The sequence below is a fragment of the Onychostoma macrolepis genome, chromosome 01 (assembly GCF_012432095.1).
Source record: "Onychostoma macrolepis isolate SWU-2019 chromosome 01, ASM1243209v1, whole genome shotgun sequence".
In the NCBI taxonomy this organism is placed as follows: Eukaryota; Metazoa; Chordata; class Actinopteri; order Cypriniformes; family Cyprinidae; genus Onychostoma; species Onychostoma macrolepis.
The window spans coordinates 46,224,281-46,243,589 of NC_081155.1; the positions used below are offsets into that span (position 1 = coordinate 46,224,281).

The window sequence follows — 19,309 nt, forward strand, 5'->3', positions numbered from 1 at the left end:
AAACAACACTGACTCGTTTGAATCCAGTAAGAGTCTAGAGCTTATAAATGAGTTCATCTTGAGATTTCAGACTTTGATATCTTGGCAGATCTAAACACATTTGAAGCTCTAGAGAAGACACGTGTGAGATTAATGGGCTCTTTTTCTCAGGAGGAACGTCTGAGAATCAGGAGAGACTTGAGCGAACGCCTCCACTGATCTCCGTTCAGAAACAAAAATAATGTATTAAAGAGATCCTGTGTGAAGTATTCTTTCCTCTCACTAGTTGAATTATTATTATTATTGTAGCAGGGTAAAATCTCAGTTGTGTCTCAGATGGGATTTTGAGGTTTAGCTGTTCTCATATTCTGCAGTAAATGATCAAACCACACATTAACCTTTAATGGGAAGCTCGAACGGTGGATTATTAACTGGAACAGATGACCTACAGTCAAACCAAATTCAGCATTTCTCACATTATCACAGTGTAGTTTAGAAAATGAATCATTTTTGATCCCAAATTTTACTGCTAGTCCACTTTATGAAGAATTTTTGGGTGTAATATGTCACAGTTTACTTTATTTTGCCATCCTCACGTACATAAATTAATTATAGTGTCCTGCACACGCTAGTAAAAAAATATATATCAAAAATTATATCTGGTTTCTGTATAAGTTTTGGTTTGACTGAATTTCTAACATGCATCTCTAAAGCTTGTTGATTTCAGGAAATTTGTGTATAAATAAAGATTGATTTTGGACGCTTTTGTGTGCGTCGTTAGCAGTGGAGGTCAGAGGTCATAGGTCAGAGACGCTCGGTATCTGATGGTTTACGGTCAGCAGGTGCGATCCAACAGCAGGAGGTCATGTGATTCAAATCCTCTGATCTCTCGCTAAGCCCCGCCTGCCTTAGTTACCGTCGCTAAGCCTGTCGATCACGTCCACCTGCTCTTGTTCGGATTGAGTGAATCATTTCAGAAATGAATGATTCTTTAATCCAGGATTCGTGTGTTTATCGTCCATTAAACATTCAGCAGGTATTCTCGTGTGATTCTGCTCTGAAGAAGCCTGAGGGATGAGATATAAGTGAATCACACCTGCTTCAGGAATGTGTCTGATCCCGCTGTTGTCTGTTGGGGGCGTGGCTTCAGCAGGATGATTGACAGCTGACTGTGGGCACCTGAGGTCATGATGACTCTAACCAGTGGCTTTATGGGAGTTTATCCCGAATCCCCGGCTGACCCTGTGAGCCCACGCATGTCCACGTGTCAGGATGACATGTGCCGGCCTGTGAAGAAACAGACGGATTTGTGTGTGTGTGTGTGTGTGTGTGTGTTTGTTCTTGTTTATACTACATTGTGGGGACCAAATGTCTCCACAAGGATAGTAAAACCTGACATTTTCTTTCAGGTTGCGGGGTTTTCAGGTTTCACCTGCGGTCCCCACGAGGGAAAAAAAATGATTAAAAATAGTAAATGATGTTTATCTGAAAGTGTAAGAATGCAAACAGGTTTTCTGTAAGGGGTAGGTTTAGGGTTAGGGGTTAAAAAATATCGTTTGGTCAGTATAAAAGTAATAGAAGTCTATTCCCCACAATTCACAGAACAAACGTGTGTGTGTGCGTGAGAGAGAGTGTGTGTGTGTGTGTGTGTGTGTGCATTTGATGTTGATGCAGTAATTGAGTGTTTTTGATGGGAATGTTGGTGTTAATAAGACAAAAATTTGCATGCTTCATGTTTAATGCGTATTTAAAAATGTTTATTTTTGTGCAGTAAAGTTGATTAAAGTAAAGGGTATTTTGACGGGTTCAGCTGTAGTATTGCACATTGTATATATTTCTGTTCATAATAACATCACAGTCTGATCACAAACAGGACATTGTTTTCTTGGTCTGCTAATAAGATTAACGAACACAAAATGTTAGCAGGTCTTCCTCTTCCAGTCTGTCTCTCGCCCGCACGAGTCTTTGTCCTCCTCAACACAATGCGCTCATTCAGAGACGTTTCTCAGACTCAAACTCCCTCAGACGGGCGTCACAAATTACACAGAGTTTGTCTGAAAAAACTTGCAAACAAAAGCTGTTATTACGATCAGCAGGCGTCGAGGTGGAGACGGAGAACTTCACTGTTTGTACTCAGTATTTAATGACTTAAAATATTAAGGAACAAATTATCAAAACTAAGCGAGTTTATGCTTAAAACAAGAAAAATATCCAACTATGGGGTTGGAAAAATAATCCTGTTTTTTTCTTTTTTTTCTAATCCCATTGGCTGATATTTCTTTCTTGTTTTACGCATACACACTTATTTATTTTTATTTTTTTTAAAGCAAAGTTTGATATCTTATTATTAATATTGTTAATGGAAAACAACACAAAAATACTAAGAAATAGTTTTTTTTTTAATTCCTTCCTGATGACGTGCGTATAGAAGCCCATTTTCACCACAGATTAAAAAAATTTAATAAATGCAATTGCCAATTTACATCTCGCAATTCTGACTTTTTTCCTCAGAACTGCGTGATTTTAACTTGCAATTGCAAGTTATAATGTCAGAATTGCATGATATAAACACACAATTCTAAGAAATAAAGTCACAATTCTGAGAAATAAAGTCGCAATTCTGAGAAATAAAGTTAGAACTGCGAGATATAAACACAATTCTGAGAAATAAAGTCACAATTCTAAGAAATAAAGTCGCAATTCAGAAATAAAGTCGCAATTCAGAAATAAAGTCACAATTCAGAAATAAAGTCGCAATTCAGAAATAAAGTCACAATTCTGAGAAATAAAGTCACAATTCAGAAATAGTCACAATTCAGAAATAAAGTCACAATTCTGAGAAATAAAGTCACAATTCTAAGAAATAAAGTCGCATTCAGAAATAAAGTCGCAATTCTGAGAAATAAAGTCGCAATTCAGAAATAAAGTCACAATTCAGAAATAAAGTCACAATTCAGAAATAAAGTCGCAATTCAGAAATAAAGTCACAATTCAGAGAAATAAAGTCACAATTCAGAAATAAAGTCACAATTCAGAAATAAAGTCGCAATTCAGAAATAAAGTCACAATTCTGAGAAATAAAGTCACAATTCAGAAATAGTCACAATTCAGAAATAAAGTCACAATTCTGAGAAATAAAGTCACAATTCTAAGAAATAAAGTCGCAATTCTGAGAAATAAAGTCGCAATTCAGAAATAAAGTCGCAATTCAGAAATAAAGTCACAATTCAGAAATAAAGTCACAATTCTGAGAAATAAAGTCACAATTCAGAAATAAAGTCGCAATTCAGAAATAAAGTCACAATTCAGAAATAAAGTCGCAATTCAGAAATAAAGTCACAATTCAGAAATAAAGTCACAATTCTGAGAAATAAAGTCACAATTCAGAAATAAAGTCACAATTCAGAAATAAAGTCGCAATTCTGAGAAATAAAGTCACAATTCAGAAATAAAGTCGCAATTCAGAAATAAAGTCACAATTCTGAGAAATAAAGTCGCAATTCAGAAATAAAGTCACAATTCAGAAATAAAGTCACAATTCTGAGAAATAAAGTCACAATTCAGAAATAAAGTCGCAATTCAGAAATAAAGTCGCAATTCTAAGAAATAAAGTCGCAATTCTGAGAAATAAAGTCGCAATTCAGAAATAAAGTCATGATTCAGAAATAAAGTCACAATTCAGAAATAAAGTCGCAATTCAGAAATAAAGTCACAATTCAGAGAAATAAAGTCACAATTCAGAAATAAAGTCACAATTCAGAAATAAAGTCGCAATTCAGAAATAAAGTCACAATTCTGAGAAATAAAGTCACAATTCAGAAATAGTCACAATTCAGAAATAAAGTCACAATTCTGAGAAATAAAGTCACAATTCTAAGAAATAAAGTCGCAATTCTGAGAAATAAAGTCGCAATTCAGAAATAAAGTCGCAATTCAGAAATAAAGTCACAATTCAGAAATAAAGTCACAATTCTGAGAAATAAAGTCACAATTCAGAAATAAAGTCGATTCAGAAATAAAGTCATGATTCAGAAATAAAGTCGCAATTCAGAAATAAAGTCACAATTCAGAAATAAAGTCGCAATTCAGAAATAAAGTCACAATTCAGAGAAATAAAGTCACAATTCAGAAATAAAGTCACAATTCAGAAATAAAGTCGCAATTCAGAAATAAAGTCACAATTCTGAGAAATAAAGTCACAATTCAGAAATAGTCACAATTCAGAAATAAAGTCACAATTCTGAGAAATAAAGTCACAATTCTAAGAAATAAAGTCGCAATTCTGAGAAATAAAGTCGCAATTCAGAAATAAAGTCGCAATTCAGAAATAAAGTCACAATTCAGAAATAAAGTCACAATTCTGAGAAATAAAGTCACAATTCAGAAATAAAGTCGCAATTCAGAAATAAAGTCACAATTCAGAAATAAAGTCGCAATTCAGAAATAAAGTCACAATTCAGAAATAAAGTCACAATTCTGAGAAATAAAGTCACAATTCAGAAATAAAGTCGCAATTCAGAAATAAAGTCGCAATTCTGAGAAATAAAGTCACAATTCAGAAATAAAGTCGCAATTCAGAAATAAAGTCACAATTCTGAGAAATAAAGTCGCAATTCAGAAATAAAGTCACAATTCAGAAATAAAGTCACAATTCTGAGAAATAAAGTCACAATTCAGAAATAAAGTCGCAATTCAGAAATAAAGTCGCAATTCTAAGAAATAAAGTCGCAATTCTGAGAAATAAAGTCGCAATTCAGAAATAAAGTCGCAATTCAGAAATAAAGTCACAATTCAGAAATAAAGTCGCAATTCAGAAATAAAGTCACAATTCAGAGAAATAAAGTCACAATTCAGAAATAAAGTCACAATTCAGAAATAAAGTCGCAATTCAGAAATAAAGTCACAATTCTGAGAAATAAAGTCACAATTCAGAAATAGTCACAATTCAGATATAAAGTCACAATTCTGAGAAATAAAGTCACAATTCTAAGAAATAAAGTCGCAATTCTGAGAAATAAAGTCGCAATTCAGAAATAAAGTCGCAATTCAGAAATAAAGTCACAATTCAGAAATAAAGTCACAATTCTGAGAAATAAAGTCACAATTCAGAAATAAAGTCGCAATTCAGAAATAAAGTCACAATTCAGAAATAAAGTCGCAATTCAGAAATAAAGTCACAATTCAGAAATAAAGTCACAATTCTGAGAAATAAAGTCACAATTCAGAAATAAAGTCGCAATTCAGAAATAAAGTCGCAATTCTGAGAAATAAAGTCACAATTCAGAAATAAAGTCGCAATTCAGAAATAAAGTCACAATTCTGAGAAATAAAGTCGCAATTCAGAAATAAAGTCACAATTCAGAAATAAAGTCACAATTCTGAGAAATAAAGTCACAATTCAGAAATAAAGTCGCAATTCAGAAATAAAGTCGCAATTCTGAGAAATAAAGTCACAATTCAGAAATAAAGTCGCAATTCAGAAATAAAGTCACAATTCTGAGAAATAAAGTCGCAATTCAGAAATAAAGTCACAATTCAGAAATAAAGTCACAATTCTGAGAAATAAAGTCGCAATTCAGAAATAAAGTCACAATTCAGAAATAAAGTCACAATTCAGAAATAAAGTCACAATTCTGAGAAATAAAGTCACAATTCAGAAATAAAGTCGCAATTCAGAAATAAAGTCACAATTCAGAAATAAAGTCGCAATTCAGAAATAAAGTCACAATTCAGAAATAAAGTCACAATTCAGAGAAATAAAGTCACAATTCAGAAATAAAGTCACAATTCAGAAATAAAGTCACAATTCAGAGAAATAAAGTCACAATTCAGAAATAAAGTCACAATTCAGAAATAAAGTCGCAATTCAGAAATAAAGTCACAATTCTGAGAAATAAAGTCACAATTCAGAAATAGTCACAATTCAGAAATAAAGTCACAATTCTGAGAAATAAAGTCACAATTCTAAGAAATAAAGTCGCAATTCTGAGAAATAAAGTCGCAATTCAGAAATAAAGTCGAATTCAGAAATAAAGTCACAATTCAGAAATAAAGTCACAATTTGAGAAATAAAGTCACAATTCAGAAATAAAGTCGCAATTCAGAAATAAAGTCGCAATTCAGAAATAAAGTCGCAATTCAGAAATAAAGTCACAATTCAGAAATAAAGTCACAATTCTGAGAAATAAAGTCACAATTCAGAAATAAAGTCGCAATTCAGAAATAAAGTCGCAATTCTGAGAAATAAAGTCACAATTCAGAAATAAAGTCGCAATTCAGAAATAAAGTCACAATTCAGAAATAAAGTCACAATTTGAGAAATAAAGTCGCAATTCAGAAATAAAGTCACAATTCAGAAATAAAGTCACAATTCAGAAATAAAGTCACAATTCAGAAATAAAGTCACAATTCTGAGAAATAAAGTCACAATTCAGAAATAAAGTCGCAATTCAGAAATAAAGTCACAATTCAGAAATAAAGTCGCAATTCAGAAATAAAGTCACAATTCAGAAATAAAGTCACAATTCAGAGAAATAAAGTCACAATTCAGAAATAAAGTCACAATTCAGAAATAAAGTCGCAATTCAGAAATAAAGTCACAATTCTGAGAAATAAAGTCACAATTCAGAAATAGTCACAATTCAGAAATAAAGTCACAATTCTGAGAAATAAAGTCACAATTCTAAGAAATAAAGTCGCAATTCTGAGAAATAAAGTCACAATTCAGAGAAATAAAGTCACAATTCAGAAATAAAGTCACAATTCAGAAATAAAGTCACAATTCAGAGAAATAAAGTCACAATTCAGAAATAAAGTCACAATTCAGAAATAAAGTCGCAATTCAGAAATAAAGTCACAATTCTGAGAAATAAAGTCACAATTCAGAAATAGTCACAATTCAGAAATAAAGTCACAATTTGAGAAATAAAGTCACAATTCTAAGAAATAAAGTCGCAATTTGAGAAATAAAGTCGCAATTCAGAAATAAAGTCGCAATTCAGAAATAAAGTCACAATTCAGAAATAAAGTCACAATTCTGAGAAATAAAGTCACAATTCAGAAATAAAGTCGCAATTCAGAAATAAAGTCACAATTCAGAAATAAAGTCGCAATTCAGAAATAAAGTCACAATTCAGAAATAAAGTCACAATTCAGAAATAAAGTCACAATTCAGAAATAAAGTCGCAATTCAGAAATAAAGTCACAATTCTGAGAAATAAAGTCACAATTCAGAAATAAAGTCGCAATTCAGAAATAAAGTCACAATTCTGAGAAATAAAGTCAATTCAGAAATAAAGTCACAATTCAGAAATAAAGTCACAATTCTGAGAAATAAAGTCACAATTCAGAAATAAAGTCACAATTCAGAAATAAAGTCACAATTCAGAAATAAAGTCACAATTCAGAAATAAAGTCGAATTCAGAAATAAAGTCACAATTTGAGAAATAAAGTCACAATTCAGAAATAAAGTCGCAATTCAGAAATAAAGTCACAATTCAGAAATAAAGTCGCAATTCAGAAATAAAGTCACAATTCAGAAATAAAGTCACAATTCAGAAATAAAGTCACAATTCAGAAATAAAGTCACAATTCTGAGAAATAAAGTCACAATTCAGAAATAAAGTCGCAATTCAGAAATAAAGTCACAATTCAGAAATAAAGTCGCAATTCAGAAATAAAGTCACAATTCAGAAATAAAGTCACAATTCAGAAATAAAGTCACAATTCAGAAATAAAGTCACAATTCAGAAATAAAGTCGAATTCAGAAATAAAGTCACAATTCAGAAATAAAGTCACAATTCAGAAATAAAGTCACAATTCAGAAATAAAGTCACAATTCTGAGAAATAAAGTCACAATTCAGAAATAAAGTCGCAATTTGAGAAATAAAGTCACAATTCAGAAATAAAGTCACAATTCAGAAATAAAGTCACAATTCAGAAATAAAGTCACAATTCTGAGAAATAAAGTCACAATTCAGAAATAAAGTCAATTCAGAAATAAAGTCACAATTCAGAAATAAAGTCGCAATTCAGAAATAAAGTCACAATTCAGAAATAAAGTCACAATTCTGAGAAATAAAGTCACAATTCAGAAATAAAGTCGCAATTCAGAAATAAAGTCACAATTCTGAGAAATAAAGTCACAATTCAGAAATAAAGTCGCAATTCAGAAATAAAGTCACAATTCTGAGAAATAAAGTCGCAATTCAGAAATAAAGTCACAATTCAGAAATAAAGTCACAATTCTGAGAAATAAAGTCGCAATTCAGAAATAAAGTCACAATTCAGAAATAAAGTCACAATTCAGAAATAAAGTCACAATTCAGAAATAAAGTCACAATTCTGAGAAATAAAGTCACAATTCAGAAATAAAGTCGCAATTCAGAAATAAAGTCACAATTCAGAGAAATAAAGTCAGAATTGCAAGATATAAATTTGCAATTGCGAGAAACAAAATCAAAGTTGTGACATAAAAAGTAGCAATCTCCTTGTTTTATTTTGTATTCAGATAATTGTATGTCAGCACTCACGCTCAGTGAGTAACCGGTTACTGACGCAGGAAGGGTTTATTCACTCGTGAAGCAGTGTTTGCTCAGTAAAGTCCTGAGAGCTGATGAGGGTTGAACACTGATTGTGGATAGATTAATTGAGGCAGTCAAGGTTTAACCTGTTTAGTCTTGTGTTCTGGCGTTATATCAGGCCACTCCTGGTGTTTTGGCTTCATCCTAATCCACCGTCTGAACCCGTCTTTCACCACTGACGGGAACACACTTCCATTACTCAGTCTTTCCCTGTGACGACTTTTATGCTGCACTGCAAAAAAAAAAAAAATGTCCCTAGTATTTATGTCTTGTTTTCTAGTATAAATATCTAAAAATTCTTGAATCAGGATGCATTTACCAGAAAACAAGCCATAAATACTACGGAAGAAAATATTTTTTGCAGTGTTCACTTCCATACTGTGGTTTATTTCAGAGTGACGCAAGGTTGTTAATGGGACAGAAATGAAGAACGTCTGTGGTTGTGTTCTGTCGCAGGTTCCGTCGGACTCCAGTACCGGATTGCTGGCCGAGCCTCAGGTCGCCATGTTCTGCGGGAAACTCAACATGCACATCAACATTCAGACGGGAAAATGGGAACCCGATCCGTCCGGAAGCAAGAGCTGCGTCGGGACAAAAGAGGGAATCCTGCAGTACTGCCAGGAGGTGAAGGCAGCGCTCCTATCCTTTATTTATGACTGCAATGCAAGGCCAGAGATAATGTGTGAAAGATAATATACGAGCCGCTGCGTCATCAGAGCCACTTTGACCCAGAAACACATCAGAGTTTATGAACCGAAGCACTTGAGACGCTCTTTGCTCATTAATAACATAATCGTTCAGATATTGTGCCATAATATCTTGGACTATAAAGATTAGATAATTTATTCAAACATTAAATAATTAACACACCGATAATAGGTTAAGACAAAATATTCAGGCATGCAAAAAACAATAGATAACAAAACACAAAAAAATGTCATGTTTTTTAATTTTAAAAAAAAGTCAAAAATGCAAAAGTTGGCCTTGAAACTAAATGTTTACATTTTTTATTATAAATATAAGTTTGCATATGTGTTTTATGTTTTGTGTCACATTTGATGCATCAGGTTTTTATGGCTCATATATAAGGACTCACTCAAACTGAGCAAAAATATGCAGTTTGGTTCAGATCCTGATATTTCTGTGATGAAATTCTGAGGCTTGTAATGTAAATCAATGAGACCTTTATAACAGTGCAGCAGATACTGACATTATATGATCTAAATGTCAGTGGTCGCTCTATATCTCCAATAAAATGTCTTAGTAAGATGAGATTGAAATGATCCAAACATATAATGCAATTCAATGCTGATTGAGAGATGAAGAAATAAATGCTCCTCAAAAGATCCTGAGGATCAGATTTGAGACGCACTGATTTTTCTAGAAAATGATTGATGGAGAATCAAGTAAAGCTGAGCTGCTTCAGTCCAGAAAGTGTTCATCTGGAAACATGACTGCAGTTATTCTGACGCTTACTTGATCAAAATCAGTCAAGATTTGACACGAGAAGCAGCCGCTGAAGCTGGACGTCTGTACAATTACACTAAAAGAGCTTTTACTAGATAAACACAGCTCTAAACTCATGTGTGTGTGATGTTCAGGTGTATCCAGAGCTTCAGATCACAAACGTGGTGGAGGCCAATCAGCCCGTCAGTATCTGGGACTGGTGTAAGAAGGGCCGGAAGCAGTGCCGCAGTCACATGCACATCGTGGTGCCCTATCGCTGCCTGGGTGCGTGAGTCTCTTCATACGCAAAGAAAATACATTTCCTAATATATGAATGATCGATATATTAAATGACATAATGGTATATGTGACCCTGGACCACAAAACCAGTCATAAGGGTTTTTTATTTATGCATCATCCGAAAGCTGAATAAATCATCTTTCCATTGATGTATGGTTTGTTGAACAATATTTGTCTGAGATGCAACTATTTGAAAATCTGGAATCTGAGGGTGCAAAAAAATCTAAATATTGAGAAAATCACCTTTAAAGTTGTTCAAATGAAGTTCTTAGCAATGCATATTACTAATCAAAAATGAAGTTTTGGTATATTTACAGTAGGAAATTTACAAAATATCTTCATGGAACATGATCTTTACTTAATATCCTAATGATTTTTGACATAAAAGAAAAATGTATAATTTTGACTCATACAATGTATTGTTGGCTATTGCTACAAATATAGCTGTGCTGCTTATGACTGCTTCTGTGCTGCAGGGTCACAAATTAGAAATTATTCAGAATAATACAGTATATTGTGTAAATATATTACAATACATTGAATAATACATAAGGAATTGTCGCTTTCATATATTGAAAAATATGCCTTTCATGCCAAAAAAAACAAGCAAAAATATCTGCCAGTGGAGTAAGAACAATAATCTTAATTCAAAGACTGAACAAGATTATTTTTCTTGCTCCATCAGCAGATATTTTTACTTGTTTTAAGCAAAAAATAACAAAATTTGAATAATATTTTCAGAAAACAAGACAAGATATCTTAAGTCATTTCACTTGTCAAGTAAATGCATCTTAATTCCAAAATTTGTAGATATTTATTCTAGAAAACGAGTCAAAAATACTATTTTTTTTTCAGTGTACTTATATATATCACAATATATGTAATTTTATATTTAGCAATACACCTTATAATATATAGATGTACATGTGGTGAACATATATTTAATCATGCAGTATATACACACATATATGGAAATATATTTAACAATCATTTATGATATACATGTTTCATATTTTAAAATATAGCTAGTTTACAATATATATTAATGTTGTTTGGCCAATCGTCAGCCTGACCACAGGCTATACAGAAATTTATTGTGCAATATATTGCATTATATTTTGTAGTATATTGCCATTTATTTTTCATCATGTTTCTCTCTCTGTATCAGTCGGGGAGTTCGTGAGCGACGCTCTGCTGGTTCCTGATAAGTGTAAGTTCCTGCACCAGGAGCGCATGGACATGTGTGAGAGTCACCTGCACTGGCACACCGTCGCCAAAGAGGTCAGAAACACACACATCAAAAATACAGCAAAAATGTGAAATATTATTTCAATTTCAAACAGCTGTTTTCTATGTAAATATCTGTTAAACTCTAATTTATTTCTGTGATCAAAGCTGTATTTTCAGCATCATTACTGCAGTCTTCAGTGTCACATGATGCTTCAGAAATCATTCTAATATGCTGATTTGCTGATCAAGAAACATTTCTGATTATTATCAATGTTTAAAACAATATTTTTGTGGAAACTGTGATGCATTTTATTTTTTCAGGATTCACAGATGATTAGAAAGTTCAAAAGAACAGCATTTATTTGAAATAGAAATCGTTTGTGGAATTATAAACATCTTTACTGGCACTTTTCATCAATTTAATGCGTCCTTACTGGATACAATTATTAATTTCTTTTAAAAAATCTTACCCCAAACAGTTGGATGTTTTTGCATGAGAATTAACATAATAAAATAGGGTATAATCTGTTAATTTTCATGGAAATAATGCCAAAATAATTTTAAAAATCACCTTTGATGTATTTAATTATTCATTTTATTTGAATGAATGAATCAAATTAATTTGATGTGTGCTGGACATGTTTCAAGGTTATTATAGTTAGAGCTAAAACTAAAACCATAAAAAAACTACTATAACTACTACTATCTTTACTATAAAATAAATGGTCACTGAAATAAAAATCAAATACTTAAAAAACTTAAACTTATTTTTAATTACATTTATTTTAGCTAGTTGAATTATTATGAATTTACAATAAATTTACATTTATATCTGTAGTTGACAAGGCAACATTTCGTTTAGTTTAATTTGAAGTACTAAAATAACTAGAACTAAAACTGAAATAGAAATGAATAAAACTTATATAGACATATGCAACAAATTCTAATAAAAATACGGACATAAAGACCCAACAAAATTACTAAAACTTTAACTAAAATTAACGTGAAAGCAGCAAATATAAATGTAAAATATAATTAAAAATATTTACAAAAACTAAAATAGTATCTCAGTGATACTAAAATAACACTGATATGTTTTCGGGAAATCTGTAAATATTCCATTTTATGTTTACTTGCTTGTTAGGTAGTATGGGACTGTTTATCGCTATCAGTGCATTATCATACATGTACAAACACACAAATGAATATAAATGCTGAACAGATTCATGTGTATTTTTCAGTGTAAGACTCTGATGGGGTTTGAATCACTGTATTGATTTGTTTGGAGTGGTTTCATGTTGTCAGTCTGCTGTTTGATAATGAAGTTCCTCCTGTTAGTAAGTGATTCTGTCCAATCACACACTCTCGTCTCTCTACAGTCCTGCGGCGACCGCAGCATGAATCTCCATGACTACGGGATGCTGTTGCCATGCGGTATCGACCGTTTCCGTGGCGTCGAGTTCGTCTGCTGCCCTGCAGAAGTAGAGAAAGAGTTGGACAGCACAGCCGCGGAGGAGGACGATTCAGACGTGTGGTGGGGAGGAGCCGAGAACGACTACAGCGACAACAGGTGTGTGTGTGTGTGTGTGTGTGTGTGTGTGTGTGTGTGTGTGTGTGTACCATGACCCTTAGACTTTGACCCCTCATTTGTGTTTGATTTGAGTTTAGACTGGTTTTGTGCACTGTAAAGTGTGAACACATGATCAAAAACCCCATAATATGACACTTGATTTGATCCCTGATTGAACGGTGGCAGATGGTTGGTGTATTATGATGAAGGATTATGCAGAAGCTGTGTGTCGTTGTGATTTGATGGTTTGTTTTCCTCCAGCATGACACGAGACGCAGGATCCGAGCCGGCCGTAGTGGAGGATGACGAGGATCCAGACGAGGAAGAGGAGCTTCTGGACAATGACCAGGATGGAGACGGAGACGAGGATGAGGATGAGAAGGAGGAAGAGGAGGAGCGCCAGAGCATCAGCGTCGCCATGACGACCACCACCACCACCACGACAGAGTCAGTGGAGGAGGTGGTGCGAGGTGAGCGTCAGCCGATCACATCAAGCGTTCGCTCATCATCATCATCATCATCAGACGCAGCTCTTCATGTTAGGGGTGTGCGATATTGACAAAAAATAATATCTCGATATTTTCTGGGATTTTATTGATAACGATAATTAGACTAAATTTTGCTGAGTGTGTTATTGTGCTGCTATCTACTGTGGACAGCTGACTCCTGAAGTTCTTAACATTCAGTGTGCTGGTCAGTTCACACTTATAGAAATTAATCTTTCCAATAAGTTTAAATGCATTTTTACCTTTATAAAGCCATTTTTCTAAAAGTGTGGTTTATCTTTTGAGTCAAATTCTTAAATTTAATCAGTGAATTTGAATAATAAGACATTTGGGCTGTTACCAAGCAAATGAAATCAGTATCAATAAAATTCATCTTTGCAATGCAGAGAAAACACAGAAGCTGCGTCTGAAGGGGCATTTCGATTCATTTACACTGTTTAATGCAGGACATGAATGCATTTAACCTGCAATTACAAATGCATAAATAATGTTTTGATATATTAAACATAAAACGTTGAATACTGATATTTGAAATGATAAAAAAAAAAAAATTTAAAGATACTTTAAATGTGAAATTAAAGCCGCCAGCAGGTGGCAGCAAGTCACTGTTAATAAGTGAGTCATTGCGATTGAACCGAATCATTTAAACGGTTGATTCATTGAGGAACGAAAGTACGAAACACCATTATGGTGCTCAGAGACACAAAACAGTGCTGTGGCTGTGTTTGGAATTACTTTTGTTGTCGAAATAGCGCAAAAACAGGCAATATGGTGTCTCATTCATTCATTTATTAAAATGTAAATCTCTTAATTAACTTCTTGTTTTTTGAACTGTTGTAAAAAATCAATATCACATTTGTAATCATGGTAATTTTTGGAGAAAAAAACGGCACTCTCTGTGTGATATTGATGATTAACTATATGAAATGATATAAATATGTACATTTTCTGTCCCCATATCTTGAATTTTGGGAACAGTCTAAATGCATTTTAAAAGATCATGCAGTGAAAGAACGCAACTAAATGCGCACTAGTCTTGATTTCACGTAATGTAAGTGTGCACTCTGTAGGGGTCTTTTGAAAGGTTTTTGCAAAATGCTCGATAATGTCAAATCTCACATTGTTAAAACAACAATTACGATGTTATCGCAGACGATATATATCGCACACCCCTATTACACCTGTGTGTGTGTGTGTGTGTGTCGTCAGAGGTGTGTTTTGCGAGTGCAGAGACGGGCCCCTGCAGGGCCATGTTGGCCCGCTGGTATTTTGTGCGTGAGGAGGGCCGCTGCGCTCCCTTCATCTACGGCGGCTGCGGAGGAAACCGCAATAACTTTGAGTCGGAGGAGTACTGTCTGTCCGTCTGCAGCAGCGTCTGTAAGTCACCGACCGAACAACAGACAGCGTTAGGGCTGGGAAAATAAATCGATGCATCGCTAATCGAGAAATGATTCGGAGATTTTCCGAATGCGTGGTGATTCTTTCTGGAGTGGATTCTGAGCTTAGTTTTGAACAGCAGGTGGCGCTGCACGCTCCAGAAACAGCTGTACTCTACTTGTTTCCAAATCCTTACACACACTCGAACCTAAAATAATCATTCATAAGATTCGAAAATGTTGAGGCGAATTGCAAGGGTGTTTACAGTGGGCTGTGTTTACATTAATCCGGCGTCATTTGGCAGCATTTGAGTGTGCGGATAAAAACTAGAGTAGAGCGCCGTCTGCTGTTAAAATATAAGCTCAGAATCCATTCCAGAGAGAGTCGTGATGCATTCAGAAGATCTCAGAATCCATCCACGAATTGATTCTACATCGATTTATCATCGCAGCCCTAGACAGCGTGAGCCACTAACACCGATGAATCTTCACTTACTCTCTCCTCATGACCTCCAGACCCATAATGTACTGTAAGAGTCACTTTCTTCAGCGAAACACAGAAGACAACGCTTAGCAGGATTTTCTGTTCATGTAATGCCAACATGATCAGAGTCTGTCGAGATGTAGGGCCCTATGATGCGGAAAACACGGACTGAATCGCGGAATCCAGTCATAAAAACGGAATTTACTGTTTTAACACGGAATGTCACGGAGTTTGAAAGAATTAATCACAAGTAGGTCATTATACCTAAATCAAATCACTATATGGAGTAGTATCTATAAATATTAAGCCGCAGAAATACTATTTAAATATGAATTTCTGTGTGAATGAATGACGCAGACGCGCGGTTTCGTTTACTACACACATACTGAAGCGTGCGATGCTTGCGGTGATTTCAGCGTGTGTCATCTCTCTATATACATGAACAACATCTCCAGAACTGCTCTGAGAGTTTCTTCATGAGCATTTTACCCTTTCATTTGAGTAAAACTAACAGTAAAATATGCACACAGAAATTTAAAGGTATGCACGGCAAGCCGTCAAAATAAAAGTTTGGTTTAACTTGAAGACATTGTGCAAGAAATACATTACTATTGTTCAGTTACTACTACTACTAAAATTATTACAACTTTATTTTTTAAGGAATAATTACACAATATTTATTTTATATTTTAATAGTAAACCCCCTTTGTATGCCAAAAAAATAAAATGTTTAATTTTCAGTAATTTAAAAGATAAATTAATGTAGTATGCCTTCATTTGATTGAACACAGAATTTCTAAAGAAAAAAATTATAAGGCTATTATTAAGAATTATTATTCATTTGCAAGTCGCTTCGGATAAAAGTATCTGCTAAATGACTAAATGTAATGTAATGTAAAATTAAGAATAAATGAAAGTTGTTTTTATGCATTCAAATAATTAGACATGCTAAAATCCAGAATTTGGTAACAATAAAACAAGAGGTGAGAAAAAAATAGAACATTTCATAGGGCCCTAAACATGTCATTTTTGTTAAACTTTTAATAAATTGATGTTGAACTGTATAAGTTTCATGATTTTAATTAATTAGACATGCTTTTGATTAATAAAATGTAATTTAACCATTAAAAAATTAGTTCAGAAAAATTAAACACATTTCTGTTTTGGTACAGCAGGAGGGAAAAACTATACTTTTTTTTCTTTTTTTTATAATTACTATTAAACAGTTGTTTACTGAACAAATTGCTTTTAATTTAAACAGATTCATTTATGATTAAAATTTTCTTAGGGATAAAAATATAAAATATAACATAGATATAATATAATATAGATATAAATTATAATATAATAAAAAAATTATATAATAATCAACACTTTAAAAAAAAATTGCATGCGAACTTGTAATTGCACATAGTAAAGTTTAAATTAACTTCTAAATTATAAAATGTGTTTGTTGTTGAAATATAATAATTTACACATTGGCTGTCATAACTTGTTTCATAACAGATTTATCTAAACATACATTAAATAATTAAGACATCACTAACAGGTAAAGTAAAATATGAGTATATAGTGTAACATTTGCGAAATTTTCTTCACTAGACTTCATTTCTGTAGCAAATAACGAGCTGATGACTTGCCAGAGGTAATTGAAATTCTACGTGACATTTTGTTTACAAGCTGATTACATGCGGCGTGAGATGTTCATTCACGTTTATTTCGTGTTAAAACTAGCAGTAAAACAATGCTGAATTTGTTCAGTACACAAGCGTACCGAACCGAAAATCTTCAGTATGAATACATGTACCATTTCAGCCCTAATTCATATGAATCACATGATCTTCTGATATTATGCAACTTCTCCTGTGAAAAAACAGTGCGATGGAATCATATTAAACGTGCACTTGTAGTGTACTTCAAATCTGTTTTTAAGATAATAGTATTAATGAAATAAAAGACCACTTAAGTGTACTTACAGAGAGACACTTTCATGACTTATTTCCGCCACTGAATTAAAAAAAATCATAAAACTGTGAGATATAAACTCCCAATTTTAGAAGCAAAATCTGAATTGTGAGACGTAAATGTATCTTTTGTAATGCACTTATTTTAACATACTTAAGCACAAAGCACTTGATTGTAATTTTAACTGTAGTGCGTTATTTGATATTACATTTAAAATTAATATTTTATATCAAATAAAATGCAACTTCATTATTAGAAATGTGTAATTAATTACAAATATATTTGAATACATGATATATACGTTTCAATAGAAATGGCATTAAAGTATATTTTAGTTTACTATAAATGCTTACCAGTGCATTCAGCAGTACTTTAACCATATTTCAAACAATAGACGTAATTATGAAATGATGTATGATGATGTATTTGAGTACAGTAAGTACTTAAGTAAAAAGCACTTTAAAGTTCAGCTACAGTATTGAATTTAATAACTGCAGTTTAAAGGAGTCTAAAAACTGAATATTTTATTTATGTAAAAGGACGCCGAAGTGTGCTTCTTTTTCACAAGCGTTATGAGACATTTATGGTGCTTATTTGTTAATGTTGGATCTTGTAAAGAGCAGCGTCTCCTTTTGTGTTCCACTGAAGGAATAAAGTCGTACGGGTTTGAAGGTGATGAGGAAGAGTAACTCCTTCAGTCTGATCTGATCTGATCTGCGTGTGTGGGTTTCTCACCGGCGTTTCGCTCTTTCTCTGCTGATTCACTCGCATCTTTCTCCTCAATTACTCTCCTGTAACTCAGATTCTTCAACTAATTCATGGTGTTTTTAAGAGACTGAGGTGTGTGTGTGTGTGTGTGTTTCATTTGCATGCATAAAATCATTAATGCCATGCTGCTGCTGATCTTTATATTAATGATCGCTTCTCTCTGTTTAGACTTTAATTAATGTTAAGTGGTTTCAATCAGGTCCTTTGATAACGTTGTGCATCAACAAGGGACAGAAAACTGTTCTTGTCTAGCATTTCAGGGTCATTACAGTTGGTTTCCATTACTGGTTTAATATTTGAATCATTTACAATTTATGATTTAGGATGAATCACTTTTATTCCTCATTTGTAAGTCATATTTGATAAAAGCATTTGATAAATAAATAAATATAAATAGTATTTTGATTTACAGTGTAGGATCAGGAGTTATTATAGTTAACCAAAACTAAAATAATTAATTTTTTTATTAAAATATAAAAAACTTAATTTTATTTTTATTTGAAATAACTTATTTTATTTAAAAAATAATAATAATAATCATATTATTTATTTTTAATGTAATCATTAAATTAAATTTTAATGTATTAAATTTTCATTTAATTTGACTTGTATTAAAATAACTAAAACTGAAATAAAAATGTTTTAAAAACTACATATTTAAAAAAAATGATAAAAACGAAACAACTAAAACTAACTAAAATTAAAATGAAAAAATTAATAATAATAATTTAATTAATATTAATATTATTTTATAAAATATTAAAAATGAATTAACTATAATAATAGTATCTCAGTGTTGCTAAAACAGCTAAACAGACGTCATCCGGAGATTATCATATACATCCTCATGCTGCTGGAACTCAAAACACAATCATTTGGCACAAAATGTTCCTGGCAGTGTGAAGATGACTGTTATACATGTGTCCCTGCAGCACAGAAGCAGTCATAAGCAGCACAGCTATATTTGTAGCAATAGCCAACAATACATTGTATGGGTCAAAATTATCCATTTTTCTTTTATGCCAAAAATCATTAGAATATTAAGTAAAGATCATGTTCCATGAAGATATTTAGTAAATTTCCTACCGTAAATATATCAA

At 32.7% G+C, this 19,309-nt stretch overlaps 1 protein-coding gene across 1 annotated transcript in view; it reads left to right on the plus strand.

Annotated features, from left to right (window-relative positions):
* appa (amyloid beta (A4) precursor protein a) overlaps positions 1–19,309 on the plus strand; it is a 44,510-nt gene that overhangs the window by 8,508 nt on the left and 16,693 nt on the right. Inside the window, exons 2-7 of the mRNA XM_058771438.1 lie at positions 9,021–9,188; positions 10,166–10,295; positions 11,479–11,591; positions 12,920–13,110; positions 13,372–13,580; positions 14,826–14,993. Of these exons, the coding sequence (XP_058627421.1) occupies positions 9,021–9,188; positions 10,166–10,295; positions 11,479–11,591; positions 12,920–13,110; positions 13,372–13,580; positions 14,826–14,993 (979 nt within the window). The remainder of the gene's footprint in view (positions 1–9,020; positions 9,189–10,165; positions 10,296–11,478; positions 11,592–12,919; positions 13,111–13,371; positions 13,581–14,825; positions 14,994–19,309) is intronic.